General features: G+C 44.9%; 1 protein-coding gene across 1 annotated transcript in view; it reads left to right on the forward strand.

Annotated features, from left to right (window-relative positions):
* The first annotated feature begins 1,007 nt into the window (after positions 1-1,007).
* The window catches only part of LOC122021112 (polyribonucleotide nucleotidyltransferase 2, mitochondrial-like), a 77,257-nt gene continuing 61,286 nt past the window's right edge, over positions 1,008-16,978 (forward strand). Inside the window, exons 1-11 of the mRNA XM_042579199.1 lie at positions 1,008-1,141; positions 1,229-1,343; positions 1,946-2,078; positions 2,172-2,243; positions 2,339-2,482; positions 2,583-2,654; positions 2,757-2,816; positions 2,919-3,016; positions 3,127-3,282; positions 4,084-4,422; positions 4,731-5,122. Coding sequence (XP_042435133.1) covers positions 1,241-1,343; positions 1,946-2,078; positions 2,172-2,243; positions 2,339-2,482; positions 2,583-2,654; positions 2,757-2,816; positions 2,919-3,016; positions 3,127-3,282; positions 4,084-4,422; positions 4,731-5,122 — 1,569 coding nt within the window. The 5' untranslated portion in view covers positions 1,008-1,141; positions 1,229-1,240. The remainder of the gene's footprint in view (positions 1,142-1,228; positions 1,344-1,945; positions 2,079-2,171; positions 2,244-2,338; positions 2,483-2,582; positions 2,655-2,756; positions 2,817-2,918; positions 3,017-3,126; positions 3,283-4,083; positions 4,423-4,730; positions 5,123-16,978) is intronic.

The following is a 16,978-nucleotide window of genomic DNA, read 5'->3' on the forward strand; positions in this document are numbered from 1 at the left end:
AATCGGTCTCTGGACCGATCAAGAAACCACCAGACCGATCAGGAAGGCAACCGCACCAAAACCGCAAGAAATACACCGTAGATTAACATTTATATATATATATAACTCAGTAATACTCATAAATATTTATGAATAATATTTACGAATCATATTTATTAATAAAATTTTATCAATATATTAAAAAAATAAAAAAAAATAAAAATGAATAAATAACTTTGAATTACCAAACTAATCCAAGTTAATTTTTTTAAAGCTAAACTTAAATAATTAATTTAATAACTTAATTACTTTATTAAATACATTTAAATGTTAAAAAATAATTAATTAAGTTTGATAATATTGAATCCTATAAAAATTTTTATCAACTACTAACATAAAACAAAAAATACTTATAAATGATCCAGAAGCATCTTGAAATTGAAATCCGGGGGCAAGCTTGAACATCAAAAATTTAGCGCTCGGACTTATTGACTGTTCTAATTAAGTCCTTATGTTTAATTTTGTCTAGACATAAAACAAATTTTACTAGATGAGGGGCCAGAGAGAGAGAAATTATTGGAGGCATCTTTTTTTTCTGTCTCACACACAACAAGCGAAGCAGGGGTTTGGTGTGTCAATGGAGTATCTGCGCCCGTGTCGCTTTGGCAGTTTGCAATGGCGCTTTGCGCGTCCGATTGTTGCATCGCGGTTTTTGTTTGCCCTTTTGCGAGGCGGAGGAGGACGGTGTGGCCAAATGCGACTTTGCCTGGAACCAAGGTATACACACCTCCCTTGTCTCCCCTGCTGCTGTCCTCGTCCTTCGACGACTCCCCCCTGTGTTGCTGCTGCCGCCAAAGGAAGTGCAGCAACAGAGAGCTCGCTGCTGCCCCTTTGACGAAGAGAAGAGGCTCCTCCTCCACGGATCTGGCGGTGGCAGGCATTTGCGTTCTGTCAATTCCATTCTTCTCTACTCTCCTCTGCGCGACTTTGTTTCTCGTGGAGTTTGATTCCGAGGCTTTGGGCACTTGATAGCAAGATCTTTATTCGTTTAAGGAGGAAAGGTGGTTCTTTGGGGATTTGGGAAAAGAAATTAAGGAGTTTTTGTGGGATTCAAGATGGAAAGGAGTGCCTTTCTGCCTTTTTGTCTCCAGGAAACAAGAAAGTAAGGAAGGTTTGAATGCTAGGGACATAGTGGATACGCTTAATTGATCGTCTATGTGAAGTACTCAAGGAAGTCAGGCGATTGCAGGAGCGAAACAGCATGCCTGCAAGAAGTCTCTTTCGGGCGTCCTGCTTGGTGCTGATTGTCTGCCTATGTTCTTCGTCTTCCGCCACACTTACCCCGTCTGGCATAAACTATGAAGGTCTGTAGCACTGTCATGCTCTTTTCTTTGTTTGATCTCCAACTCATGCTGTGCTCATCATGTGGTGTTTTCCTTGCGCATTCCTGATTTGGATGGTACTCATACTTTTGCATAGTGAATCATTGCCCCAACAATCCATGAATTTACCAAATTGAAGGATTTTTATAGAGGCAATATCACTGAAAAGTTGCCCTTTCAAAGCCCCGCTCTAGTCCTAACATTGTTGTTGTGCTACTAAGGTCCAATCACTTCCCTTAATGTAAAAAAAAAATGGAGATATAGAATGCAATTGAAGCAATTCTCAACTTAAATGATGGTTCTCACTGCACTTTATGCCACCTGCTGACAGTTTGGAATGCCGTCTTCTAGACCTGCCCTGACTGTCTCATTTGAGTATCATGCATCAGAAGTTGAATGATTCACACAGATGCAGCTACTTGAATACTTAATCTTCTTCCCTATTCTTTGTTTATGAATCTTCTAAGGATGAGTTATTGCTATTTGTCAAGTAGATAATATGAAATATATGTTCTTTCTAACAAATAACAATCCTCAGAGCAGGTCTTGCTTTTGATACTTGGGGTTTTCTCTTTAATTTTCAGTGGTAGCATTGATGGCAATAAAAATGGAATTGAATGACCCTTACAATGTTTTGGAAAATTGGGACGTCAACTCTGTGGATCCATGTAGTTGGAGGATGGTCACCTGCTCAGCCGATGGACACGTGTCTGCTCTGTAAGGCCAAATTCTAGTTTTGCAGGGTCAAATTTATTTTCTGTTAATCACCTACATAAGTAAATCCTTCATATTTTTCATCATTTTTGATAGGGGACTACCCAGTCAAAGCTTGTCTGGCATACTGTCACCTTGTATAGGAAATCTTACAAATCTTCAATCTGTGTAAGCTGGAAATCGTTCCTTGCATTACGGGTTAAAAAGTCACATTGATGTTATTAAATTCATTAGAAGATTTATTATGGTAATTGTTTCTGTAGGATGCTCCAAAACAATGCTTTATCCGGATCACTTCCTCCTGAGTTAGGCAAACTGGAGAGACTCCAGACACTAGACTTGTCCAACAATCAATTCCATGGCACTATTCCTAGTTCACTTGGAGGCCTTAACAACTTGAATTACCTGTATGATATATTCATAATCAAAGAATTGAGTTCTTAAGTGATTATTATGTATCACTGCTATGGACCCAAAGGCTGTGATTTTCTTTTTCCTATCTTCCAGGCGATTGAACAACAACAATCTGTCGGGACCTTGCCCAGATTCATTGTCCAACATCAGAGGCCTCACTCTTGTGTATGTTTTTGAAATTCTATTATTATCTTGAATTTCATCTCTAGGGAGTCTCCATTATACACTATCGGCAGCATTTTGTCTCAAACTGATGTTGTTATTCAGGGATCTTTCTCACAACAATTTAAGTGGTTCCTTGCCTAAAATATCTGCAAGAACATTTAAGTAAGTTGTTGTTTTTTCACTTCTTTTGTTTCCTCTGATGAGTTACTCACCCATTCAATCAATAAGCTCTAATTTGTAGTTCCTTTTCGTATTTTCAATCAGCATTATTGGAAACCCCTTAATATGTGGATCAGATTTAGACATTAACTGCTCTTCTGGATCAGTAGTTCCACTTTCATATCGACCAGAAGATCTAAAGAGTAAGTAAAATTTCTTTTTAAATAGTTTTACATGGGATAGTTCCTTCTTTCATGGTTTAAGAATGTATCGAAAGCAATGAAGTAATCCTTTTGTGGCCAATTTAATTCAGATAGGTCACAACTTGGAGTCGGAGGAACAAGAAGTCGGCCTATTGCTGTTGTATTTGGTGCCGGTGTTGGTTTTGTTACTCTTCTAGTAATTGTTGTTGGCTTGCTACTTTGGCGACGACGCAGACATAATCAACTGATATTTTATGATGTAAACGGTAAGGGTCTTCACATATAGTGTTATTTTGCTAACGACATCCTTTCCTTTATTGCCCATATGTTATTTGATCTATCCTACAGAGCTAAAGAGATAGCCTGCCATTTTCTGTGTTAGGATAACCATTTTCTTGCAGCATTTGACTTTGGTATAGACCAAACTCTCATCATATTCTTATGCTATCTTGGTAAATGAGAACTCAGTGAACTATTACAACACTATTCTACTAAACAATGTTATTATATATAAAAAATTCTTCAATTACAATTCTTAAGTAAGAGAGGTTTGATTTACTTAGACGAAGTGAGCAGGAGTGTACAGAAAAAGTGAGGGAGTCATGATCATTACTTCCCTTAGAACTAATCCTACCAAAAGTAGGCAAAAATCAAACAGAAAGAAAAAAAAAACTATCATTCTTCACTATGTCTCTGTAATAAACAGAAAAGATGAGAATTAACTTCCCTCCCATTTTGTATGCTTTCAAGAACACAAGAGGGAATTTTATAATCTTAATTATGTTCCTCCACTTCCAGTAACTAACACTTTCCTTTCCCTTCACTTTTCCATTAGTTTGATAAACACAAGGGTCAACTTTTGCGATCGAATGTCTGAAATTGGCCCCAATTATTCAAGACCAACGAACAGCAATGCCAAACCTCTACGAGTGCATGATGAGAATTTTGTTTTATATTAGGGATGGCAATTTTTTTATTTTTTTATTTTGCATATCATTCATTCTACAGATGGTAATTTGATTTTGTCTGCTTCAGTCTTCGGTTAAGATGAATCTGTTTGATTGTAGGGCGATATGATCCAGAAATTTGCTTGGGACACTTGAAGCTGTATTCATTCAAGGAGCTACGAGCAGCCACCAGCAATTTCAATTCAAAAAATATTCTAGGTAAAGGAGGTTATGGAATTGTTTACAAAGGTTGTTTGCGTGATGGAACCGTAGTGGCTGTCAAACGTTTGAGAGACTATAACAGCATTGGAGGCCTTCAATTTCAAACTGAGGTTGAAATGATAAGCTTGGCAGTTCATCGACATTTACTCAGGCTATGCGGATTCTGCACAACAGAGAATGAGAGGCTCCTTGTCTATCCTTACATGCCTAACGGGAGTGTAGCTTCTCAACTTAGAGGTGAATCCCCTATCGATGAATTTGTTATTAGTTATCTGCCATTCGATGATAAGCAGTAACAATTATACATTGCTTTACTTCGTAAACTCTTGGCTTCCATAATGATGTTGTTAAGTAGCCATGCATTCCTTTCTTACTACCTTGAACAAGTAGACCCATTCGCTTGCTTGGTGAACATAAATGATACAGACGGTGTAGAAAAACTTTGATTCTCATTATCGTTAGAAGTTCACATGAGATATATTTAGCATATTGGCTATGCACACTCTAAATTCTTGAAAATTATTGTTTCTTCGGTTTTCCTTCAGAGAACGTCCGTGGCAGGCCAGCTTTAGATTGGTCAAGACGAAAGAGGATAGCCTTGGGGACAGCCAGGGGATTGCTGTATCTGCACGAGCAGTGTGATCCGAAAATTATCCACCGTGATGTAAAAGCTGCAAATATTCTTCTCGATGAAGAATTCGACGCAGTGGTTGGAGATTTCGGGCTGGCAAAACTTTTGGATCACCAGGAATCACATGTCACAACAGCAGTTCGTGGGACAGTGGGGCATATTGCTCCCGAGTATCTTTCGACCGGACAGTCATCAGAAAAGACTGATGTTTTTGGTTTCGGTATACTATTACTCGAACTGGTTACCGGTCAGAAAGCATTGGATTTTGGAAGACTTGCAAACCAGAAAGGTGTCATGCTGGACTGGGTAAGTTCATCTTCAACTCTAAGAATTCTCTAGTGGAATATACAACCCCAGTTAGATCCTTCGATATATCGATAGAGTACTATGCTACTTTCAGTTGATGTCGTCATCATCAACAACATCAAGCCACAGTTGATAAGTTCAATAGATTGAACAACTTGCAGGTCAAAAAACTTCATCAAGAGAATAAGCTCTACATGGTGGTCGACAAAGGCCTCCGAAACAACTATGACCGAGTCGAGCACAAAGAGATGGTTCAAGTGGCTTTTCTTTGCACACAATTCCATCCATCGCAACGGCCCAAGATGTCAGAGGTCGTACGAATGCTAGAAGGCGACGGGCTAGCTGAAAAGTGGGAAGCTACACAGAGGCTCGACATGCCCGAATCTCAATCCTCAAAGGAGCAAAAACCGACACACCAATATGTTGACTCGATGGAGGACTCATCGATGGTATTAGAAGCAATTGAACTTTCAGGCCCTCGATGATCGATACACACGAACCGTCGTGTAGTCACTATAGGAGCTACAACACACATTGTATTGTATGACTATTATCAAGAGAAGAGTGGAGAAAGGTGAAGAGTTTAAATTGTTTCATGTTTCATTGTGCGTAACATATTAAATTAAACTTTCAATTGATTTTTTTTTGCTTTAATAAAAATATAAAATTAAGTCGAATTGCAACTGAACTTTCATTGACATTTTTTGTAATGATAGATGATCTCGTCCGGAAGCTGAGTCGGATGAAAATGGGTCTCGATGTACTGGGGGTTGACGAAAAGTCGCTACGGCGTCCGATCTATCTAGCACTCTCCGGAAGGGTTCACACGGGCGGATGACGAAAGGTGATGACCAGGATGATGACACTAGGGCTCTGCGCACACTCAGACGAGCCTACGAGTCGTTAGAGACTAAAAACCAGGGAAAAAGTCCCCGGGTCAGGCCCTCCGACGTTCAAGTCAGGTACTTTTTCCCCAGAAGTACAGAGAAAGGACGGAAAGAAAAGATGAGTAAGAAATGACGAGTGAGTGTACCTGCGTAAGGGACAAAGCATCCCTTTTTATACTGCAACAGATGTTTCCGAGGGTCTGGCCGGTGTCAGTGAATGTCGGCTGTCAGGCTTTGTCTGGCGGTGAATGACACGCGGCATCTTCTCATAGGCCGGTGGCAGGACCAAAGGGGTAACGAGCCCCGACTGTTGGCATATTTCCTAACACTCTGATTATTCTCTGACAGACAGTTACGATTCCCTTGCTTGCTTGTCATGTAGTGTCTGGTATCCTCCGCTCATGACTGCTAAATTGGGACCTTGCGCTTGCTAAACCCGATCTGATATCTTGCTAACCCCGATCTGATATCGCCTCCTGACCTGAGTTCGGTTCGGTTTATCCCGACTCCAAAGCTGTACGTCTGACTCTATCCAACCCGACCTGTATGCCTGCATCCAATTCTACTTATCTTGGACCATGAGACTATGAATCCTGACCTGTATCTTTAGCTGGCACATCCCGACCTGCATGTTTCATCGATCCAAGTATCCTGAACCATAAAGTTATAAATCCTGACCTGTATGCATCGGTCTGCTTCCGCTTATCTTGAGTTCCGATCTGTACTCTTTGATCCTTTTATCCAATGTCGTGAAGATATAAGTCCCAACCTGCATCCTAGGTAAGCACACTCCTGACCTGTATGCTCGGTCTGCATACCGACCTATTTCTGTCTGCTGTTATCCATGACTTGTATGTTCCGACCTGTACGCCAGGTCTGTATTCCGACCTGCTTCTGTCAGTTGTTATCCATGGCTTATACATTCCGACCTGTACGCCAGGTCTGTATTCCGACCTGCTTTTGTCCTCTGTAATCCCTGGTTCGTATGTCCCGACCTATACGTCAGGTCTGTATTCTGACATGCTTCTGTCTGCTATTATCCATAGCTTGTACATTCTACCCTATACGCCAGGTCAGTATTACGACCTGCTTCTGTCTGCTGTTATCCATGGCCTGTACGTTCCGACCTGTACGCCAGGTCTGTATTCCGACCTGCTTCTGTCCTCTGTCATCCATGGCTCGTATGTCCCGACCTGTATGCCAGGTCTATACTACGCCAGAGGCCTTTCCTTCCGCGCCATTACCTGGCCTGTGGGCCCTGCCCTCAATTGCTATCGAGGCCGAATCTTGTCCAACTTGTAATCTTATCTTTTGACTGCCCCGTCAGCTGAGACTTTGATCGTGGCCATGCAAGCTTGACTTCTGACCTCACAGGGCTAGACTTCTGACCATCCCATGGGCTTGACCTTTGACCACGTCATCCGCCGGGCCCCCTTCTCATGCACCGTATCACAAGCCTCCCCCTCAAGTCTAGTCGAAGGAGGTTCTAGTTCGACTAACTAGACCCAAGTCTCTTTGTTACCTGACCTGGTTCTCGCATCTTCTGCTAACCTGTTTTCCGTCTATCTCCTTTGGAGTTTCTCGTCGTCCTATGAGATAAACGGGATTGTTCCATGTGTATGTTGACTCCTCAATTTTCGAGCATACTCTTTTCCTATAAATGCCACACTATTTTCCAAACGTCAACTCAAGTTCCGAGGTAATCCCTTCACCTTCTCCTTCCTTATAAAAAGGTTTGCGCACCCTTCCATCACCACTCATACTCTTATCCCTTCTTTTTTTATGCTCTCCTCCTCTCGCTCATGGAACCCATCGAGCTGTCTTATTTACATCGTCAGCTGACATGACACTAAGCAGGGATCTTCAAACCTCCCTCCGTAGGAAAATGGAAGAGCTTTGGCAGGTTGCCAAATATAGAACCCGCGCTGAGATAACTCTCAAGATGAAGGCGCACGCAGACTTCCAGAGTCAGATTCATCATATTCTGTATCTGAAAATGAAACACGAGGACAAGGTGGCTCTGCTGAGAAAGGGGAGTCGGATAAAGGACGAAACCATTAGCCAACTGTAGAATACTCTCGACCATGTCCGGAAAGTACTGGCTCGGGCAAGGACTCGTTTAGAGGGAGAACATAAGCTATCTGGGTCTGGCAACAATTGAAGCCTCTAAAAAATGTTCCTTTTTTAATGAAATGAAACATGTCTCCTGGATTCCGTTTATTATGGTGTAGATTTGTGTTGCCTTGCTTTTGCATCACCTGTATCTGTCCAATATTTCTAATAGACATAATAACTTACTTACCTAGCCCTCTTCTTACCTCTCATCGTGATGAAGGGGAAGTTAGGACGCTTGAGAATATACCTGCTAGTTTTCATATTTAGCAACAGAAAATAATGGAAATATAATTTACTGACCGGTCGAGCGCGGGAGCATGTTTTGTTACATTTTGCCCAGGCGTATGTAAGGAGTGCTGTCGAAAAAAATCATTGGGGCGTGAGAGCTCAGCTCACTCGCACTGAAGCGAGAGTCTGGGGCAGCCGACCGGGAAGGTCGTTGGGCGTGAGAGCATAGCTCACTTATAACTCGCAGTGGGGCGAGAGTCTGGGTCAGCCGACCTGAACGGTCGTTGGGCGTGAGAGTAGAGCTCACTTATAACTCGCACTAGGGCGAGAGTCTGGAACCCGACCTGGACGGTCGTTGGGCGTGAGAGCAGAGCTCACTTATAACTCGCACTGGGGCGAGAGTCTAGAACCTGACCTGAACGATCATTGGGCGTGAGAGCAGAGCTCACTTATAACTCGCACTCGGGCGAGAGTCTGGAACCCAACCTGGACGGTCGTTGGGCGTGAGAGCAGAGCTCACTTATAACTCACACTGGGGCGAGAGTTTGGAACCCGACCTGGACGGTCGTTGGGTGTGAGAGCAGAGCTCACTTATAACTCGCACTGGGGCGAGAGTCTAGAACCCGACCTGAACGGTCATTGGGCGTGACAGCAGAGCTCACTTATAACTCACACTTGGGCGAAAGTCTGGAACCCGACCTGAACGGTCGTTGGGCGTGAGAGCATAACTCACTTATAACTCGCACTGGGGCGAGAGTCCGGGACAGCCGACCAAGAAGGTCGTTGGGCGTGAGAGCATAGCTCACTTATAACTCGCGCTGGGGCGAGAGTCTGGAACCTGACCTAAACGGTCGTTGGGCGTGAGAGCATAGCTCACTTATAACTCGCACTGAGGCGAGTGTCTGGGACGACCGACCGGGAAGGTCGTTGGGCGTGAGAGCATAGCTCACTTATAACTCGCGTTGGGGCGAGAGTCTGGGACATCCGACCGGGACTTCTTAGGAAAGCCCGTTCGGGGGCAGATGCTGCCGACCTAGGGGTGAGTTCCCAACCAGGGATTGCTTGAAGGGAACACTCTGACCCCGACTGTAGTCAAGAAATATACAGTATCAGACGTAAGTGAAAATAAAAATATTAAAACCTTACTCAACCCTCGGGAAAATGACGCCGTGTAGCCTTGCAACATTCGAATTTATCTCCCGCCAATTTTCTTCGCCGCTTCCCGAGAAGATCGCATGACAGACGCTTCCGTATGCCCTCTTCCTCTCATAATTTCCTTATCACGTCTATCATTAATACACTTCCTAGGGGGTGACACCTGTCCCACGCCTTTATTGCTTACGCCGTATGACGCCGCCGACTTAACTCCTTTTTGTACACGACTTCCCATAAGAGTATGTCGTTCTATGATCGGACGACATTGGGCGCTTTACCCAAAAATATACTCGACTCATCTTTCGATATTCCCCAGGAAAACCCGCTTTATAAGCCCTAAAGGCAGTCTGTAGTCGTCGTCTTAGCGCTTCGACTACCTTCGCCGCCTCGTTGTTCTGCTGTTCCGGTGCCTTAGACCTTCCCCTTCTTGACTCCCCCCGCCTGGTGCTCTTCCTCCTTTCGTCTGATTTCTCCTTCAACCTTCCTCATTTTGATAATGGCGGACGGTAAGACACCCTTTTGGTATTCTTATTACATTTCTGACAAAGACGACCATGACCTGTCCATGATCCGTTCTAACCTGGAACTTAACGAAGATTATGAACTTCGACTCCCCACACCCAGTGAACATCCCTCATCCCCTCCTGAAGGCTTTATGACTGTTTTCAAGGACCAGCTTCTAGGAGGCCTTCGTTTTCCCCTACATCCATTCATCTCCTTCCTGAGCCAATACTTTGGTATCTGCCCTTCTCAATTCACTCCCAATTTCTTCAGGGCCATATGCGGCACCGTCATTCTGTGTCGCGTATACCAGATCCCCTTGACCATCCAGCTATTTCATCATTTGTATTCCTTCAAACGATCTGAACCAGGGGTATTCATGGTGCAAGCTAGACCTGGTTATAAATTCTTTTCTGACATGCCTTCTTCCAACAAAGGTTGGAAATCTCGTTTCTTCTTCATTAGATTTCCTGAACCGCTGATCGGACCAGCCCAATGGCGTTCTGATCTTCCTACTAATCTTCCTGTGCACCATCACCAACCCTCCTGTCACGCCGCTTCAGAAAAACTCCGAGGTGTGAGCGTTCGCTTGTCTATAATACTATTGGAAGGCTTTTTATATTCTTTCGGGCTCAGCCCAGTTCATGCAGAGATAGGGGCTCCGTTAGGTAAGACCCTGCTTTCCTTCTTGCTATTTTTCCCTAACTGAGGTATTTCTCTTCCACTTTGCAGAGGTTGTTATGCTCCGGGCCTATTCTTCAAATATAAATCAACAATCTCTCGCCGTTTTGAAAGCCCTGAGCGTAGAGCTTAAACAGGGCTTGGAAGCCTCCTCACAATCTGCCCCTCCTGCGCTAGCCCGGGCGGAAGCCCCCCTACTCTTCCCCTGGATGCTGCCCCTCTGGAAGACCTTACCACATTAGAATAGGCCGAGGAAGAACGAGCCGCTTCTCCCCCTTCTGCTAAACGACTACGTCTTCAACGCAAATGGAAGAGGGTTATTCCCGCAGTCCAGGCGTCTCCTCCACCTCTTCCTTCTGGCCAACGTTCATCCGCAGTCTCCCAATCTTCCGAGGCTAAGGCTGTTACTCCCAATCGGGAATTGCTCTCGAGCCGGAGGTTCCCACCTTGTCGCCCAGAATATTAGCCCCTACACTTGTTCGGGCTCTGTCTCCCGAGCAGGCCTCTCTTCCCGTTCGGGCCTCATCTCCTGGGCAGATCCCTCTTCCCGTAATGGACCAACCCGGGAGCTCTGCCACTTTGTCCGCCTTGTTTCCTGTGGCCGCTCCAGCCTCCACTTCTCGAACCCGGGAGAGAATCTCCAAAAAGTATGCCTTCACCGCCTCCTGGCGCCTGCCCTCCTCCATCGAGCCTGATGCCGTCGAAAAAGCTGTGGAAGATGCCCCTCCTGCTATTGGCTTGGTTTAGCTACAAGGAGAGCTAGCCACATCCTGGCGGTCAGGCAAACGACGATTTTGGAACAATCTGTCAATCGAATGGCTGGACCAAGCCTCTCGCCAGATAATTACTATGAGTTTTCTTTTATCAGGGCTCCTCCTCTGGAATTCCTTATAATACTTCCTTCTGTGTCTTATGCAGGCCTGCTTCGCCAGCCTGAGTGCAATCTAATATGCCGCCAATTTGCAGAGGGAGCATGAGGTGTTGAAGGCTCGTCTTCAAGAATTGGAGCTACCGCTTACTCCTCGTGATCCGCTCAACCCAACACCCGGCGACTTGGTGGGGTATCTTCGGTTGATTGGGGAGTCTGCCGAGTCTACCCGAAGCATCTCCCATGCAGCTTTTGACAAAATAAAGACCTTGGAGGCGGCTCTGAAGAATAGCGAGTCCAAGTTGGCTTCGGAGGGGGAGCGTCGTCGCTCGCTCGTGGCTGAATTAGATGAGAGAGATGCAAAGCTGACCTCTTTATCTTCTGATCTGAAGAGTTTACAAGAAACACAAGAGACTCTTCAGAAAAACTTAACAGAGGTTCAGGATCAGCTAGCTTCCAGCGTCGATTGGGAGAAAGTCATCCAAAGTCGTTGGGAGGCCAGCCAAACCACACTCAAATCACTGCAGGCCGATCTTCTGAAGGCCCAGGAGACTACTTCCCAGAGTCAAAAAGAGTTGGTTTCTGTCCGAGCCGATGCTCAGAAGACCCGGGCCGAGCTGGCGGATTATCAGGCAGGTGAAGCCGGTCGTCTTAGAGCGTACAGGCTATCCTACGTCACCTCTCCTTTCTTCTTGAGGAAGATGGGAGGTTTGATGAACCTTATGTTATGTTGCGGAGCGGCCGGCGGGGCTCGTCAACTATTCGAGCAGGGCCTACTCCACTCTGCACCTTCAGAGAACTTTCTGGACACTGCCCGCCTGATGTGTGAACTTCCCGCAGGGCCGTATCCTACCTTCAAAGATGACGACGACCTCTTTCTCCTCCCCGCGCCTCCTACTAATGCTGAACTTTGATGTAACAATGACACTGTCAAACCTTTGCCAATATTATTTGCATGTAATTTCAAATTGGTTGCTGTCTCGAACTACTTAACCTTTTCATGATATGTTATGATATGACTGCCCGTTTTCAATCTTCCCTTGGCTCGTTAATTTCCTAACAATACCTTGTGTATTTTCAGACCGGTATGAACTATGGCGTTATGGATGTATACTTCGACCTTCTGGATGAGGTTTCAACTGGTCTCAGTCGGGACTCACTTCCTTACCCCGACCTATTTCACTCTCCTTTCCCCGCTGACCGTCCTGGCTCAACCAAACACCCTGGTCTACTTTTTCCATCTTACTCCAGTACAAGATAATACCAGAGCGGGAAAGCGAGGGTTAAGAGTTCATAGGACACTTATAATTGTTGCGTCTTTTCCCAAAGGCTATCTCCTCGTACTTCACGTCGACACTTTTCCATATATACCCTTGGGCGTTATTTTCTAAGACGATCCATTGGCCTTCTTTGCTCCCGCCAATTGTTATGGACCGGTGGATGATAACTGACGAAATTGCCCCTCTGTCCAGCGGCTATAAATGTTAGCTAGAGCCCTAGAGCCAATCATTTGATGATTGTATTTTGGACTTGTTGTATCATATTCTATATAAATAAAGGCATTTGGTTTTTGGTTATTATACTTACTTGTATTGGTGCCAAATAAACTAAGTATAATAACGTCATTGAGTAGAAGGTTCTTACCTATATCAATCGATTGGTTGAATCGATAGTGAGATGATATAGGGAACACTACTCTTAATCATTCCTAGTCGAGTATTAACATTCAGAGACAATGTTAATGCAATAAGACTAGCATGTAGGTCAACTCGATGACTTGATCTCACAAGTCATGGATATAGAGATATCAAGTTGACACATGGGTATGCATTAGAGAATGCACACTGAATGACCCGCCATGAGAAAGTATCATGGATCGTTATATGAGTGTCATATACTTTCTCATGTGGCTATTAGTATGACTACTAGTCCTTAGACCTGAAGTCACCATGGTTCCCTACATAAGGAGTTATGTACTTGGTTTCGTCAAACGTCACCCGTAATTGGGTGGACTATAAAGGCGATTACTGGGTATGTAACAAATTATGCGGAGGGATGTGAGTGATGTAGATGGGATCTATCCCTCCTATATGACGGGAGAGACATCGGTATTCTTGATAGAGTGAGACCACGAAGTGCATGACCATGCCCAAATGAGTCAATATGAGATATTGAGCTCATTTGATTTAGTGAGTCTACTTGGAGTTCAGGATTTAGATTGATCAGAGGATGACACGGTCTATGCCTCATATTGATCAATTTAGATGTCTAGGATAGAAGGACACTTGTCATATATTGTGAGGAGTCACAATTAGTGGTCACAAGGTGATGTTGGATCTTAACATTCTTGTAACTTGGGTAGTAATGATGTGTTGCTAGATACCGCTCATTACTTATGCTCCTAAATGGGTTTAGGGGCATTGCCAACGTTACAAGAACCTGCAGGGTCACACACTAAGGATAATTAGATGGAGATTAGGTTCATATGATGAACCAAGAGGATTAGGTTCATGTGATGAACCAAATTGGATTAAGAGTAATCCAAATTGAGCTAATTGAGTTGGACTCAAGTTGATTCATGTGTTCAATGAGTCTAATTTAGATTATAACTCATTGAATCAATTTAATTAAATGAATTAGATTCATTATATTAAATTGACTTGAATTAAATGGTTGGATTAGATCAACCATGAGAGAGATTAAGTCAAGTTTGACTTGACTTGAGAGGAAGATGAAGAGTCAAGTTTGACTTGACTTTATGCCACCTCATTGGTGAGTTGGCAAGATGTGGACCAATGATGATGCTCCACATCATCATGGTTACTTAGGTGTGTGCCACATCATGGAGGTTACAAGCCTCCTTTCCATTTAATGTGGCCGACCACATTAATTGTAGAGGAGTTACAATTGTGGTCGGCCACACATAGTGAGTATAGAGAATGAATTTTTCATTCATGTGCATTCACTTCATCCTCTCCCTCAAGCTCTCCCTCTCCCTCTCCCTCTCCTCCTCTACCATTGCCGAGACCCTTTGGAGTGCTAGCACACTCTAAGGCTCTCTCTCCATTGAGTTGTTCGTGTGGATACGTATAGAGAGTTGTCTACGTTGACAACTTCGAGATCCGGCACCATTTGGATGAGCGGGAACGCGAGGGCTTCGCTACAAGGGTAATACTCTTATCTACTGTAGATCTAGAGTTTGAAACTCGTACTCGTAAGTTTTTCGAATTTTATTCTTCGCACGGATCCGTTGGCTAGGGAGATTCGGGGTTTCCGCGACGCGGAAAAGCGGTTTTCGCAACCCGAAAAACCCAACAATAAATACTTCCCCCTCATCTCTACCTCTCACCTTTTCCCCGCCTTCTTCTTCCTCCCACCTGTATCCATTGCTACGCTTAAACCTCTATTTTTGCTTCGATAGCCTCTTGCTTGATTTCTTCTCCTTCTATTTCTTTTCACATGGCATCCTCCTCTCATCTGTCTTCTCTGGGGGCAATGTATTTTCCTAGCTCATCCACCTTTGATGAATTAGACCTGGATGATCTGCGATATACCTACGGAGTTGTTGCTAACACATATCTGATCATCCCAACTAGAGTGCACCAAATTTTCGCCCCTCCCAACGGCTATTGCACCATTTTTAAAGAACAGTTTACGACCGGCCTTCGCCTCCCTCTTCACCCCTTCTTTTCTAATGTGTGCCGCTACTTCAAAATTTCCATGGGCCAACTGACGCCCAATTCTATAAGGCTCCTCTGTGGGTTTGTAGTACTCTGTGAGGTATGCGAGCTATCCTGGTCCGCCCCTTTGTTCCACTGCTTCTTCACCCTTCGACGACAGGAGGAAGGCTCATTCCGCTTCCAGCCGTGCATTCGAACTGCTTTTTTCTCACCCCTACAGCCTCCTGAAACGAACTGGAGGAGCAAGTTCCTCTTCATTCAATTCCCTCATGAAGTAGAATGGCCCCTGCAATGGCAACTGCTACTTCCCCCGACCCCGCAATTAGGGGAGTTTCATCTTGATACCTCCTATACAGAGGCTTTATCTCGCTTAGCAGGATGGCAGCTGAACTTAACACGCTTATTATCTGAAGAATTATTGTCCTATTTCCGATTGAGTCACCTTACTTCTGAAACACCTCACTCCCTGAGTAAGCTTCTCTTTTGGTTCTTTTATGACTTCATGCATTTTGTTTTACCTACTGTAGCTGACCCCATACTTTGTCTTGTACAGCTGATGTTTTAACACGTGCCTCAGATATCCAACCTCTTCCTATAAGTGATATGGAGATAATGCGGCGCGGTCGAGTCATTCTAGAGAGGAGGTCGCTCCCCTACTCGAACTTCAACCCAGGTCGGTATGGCTGCCTCTGTAAACCCACGACCCCGTCTTCCTCCCAGAGCCTCATCTACTTCTAGGTCTGCCTCCTCTGCTCATCCCAGGACCTCGCCTGCATCCCGGCCTACCGCCTCTGTTCATCCCCGGGCCTCGCCTATAGCTTGGCCATCCGGCCCTAGACATCCCCAATCAGCTAATCCTTCCCGATCGACTTCTAGCCTGGGACGCGACCATGGTATAAGATCAGCCAACGTAACTTATGCCAGCCCTGCCTTCGAAGAAGCATCTCAAGCGACTCGTCGGGCGCGTTATGTAAATGACCGCTCGAGTTGGGATACACCCTCTTCTTCCCGGCGCAAGACTCGGCTGCCCTCTGAGGATTCTGATTCGGACGATCGGCCTTTGGCTCACAGACTTCGACGTAGAACTACCAATCTTAGTCAAGACTTGGGCCCTTCCCCTGTTCCTCATCCTTCGCCTCCTGTTGCAACCACTACTCCTATCCCAAGCCAGGCAGATGCTCCTCCTTATCCACCCGAGGTTCCGGCCAAGCCTCTACTAGCTCAACCTTCAACCTCGCAACAGCACCGGAGCCCCGAAGCTGGCCCCTCACCTTCTTTTTCACCCACCACCTCGCCTCCGGTGCCTTCCCGCGTGCCCCCTTCAGCTCCCTCTAGCTCAACTGCTGGGCCTTCACAACCACCATCACCTGCTCATCACCATTATCGTACCACTACCCCTTCTGAGGCTGGGTTAAGGTCAAGGCAAGACGTTCCTACCAACACCCTGACCATGAAAGGTTATTTGGCCACTTTATGGGAAGAAAGTATGCACCAGATGAAACTCTTGTCGCCGCCTGCCCAAATGGATAGATTCTCAGAGCTATATACTAAGGCAAACTTTAATGATTCTAGCACCTATTATCCTCCCCGTTTTTATTAAATATTTCCTTTATGTCCCAAGCTTGTGCAAAGTCCCTGATAATAAATCAATCCTTCCATGTCACTCATTACCAGAATAAGGTTCTGCGGGACAGGGTAATAGAATTGGAGCTTCAATTAAATGACCCCGCGCAAGCTAGTT

This window comes from Zingiber officinale, chromosome 9A (assembly GCF_018446385.1).
Source record: "Zingiber officinale cultivar Zhangliang chromosome 9A, Zo_v1.1, whole genome shotgun sequence".
NCBI classification, from domain to species: Eukaryota; Viridiplantae; Streptophyta; class Magnoliopsida; order Zingiberales; family Zingiberaceae; genus Zingiber; species Zingiber officinale.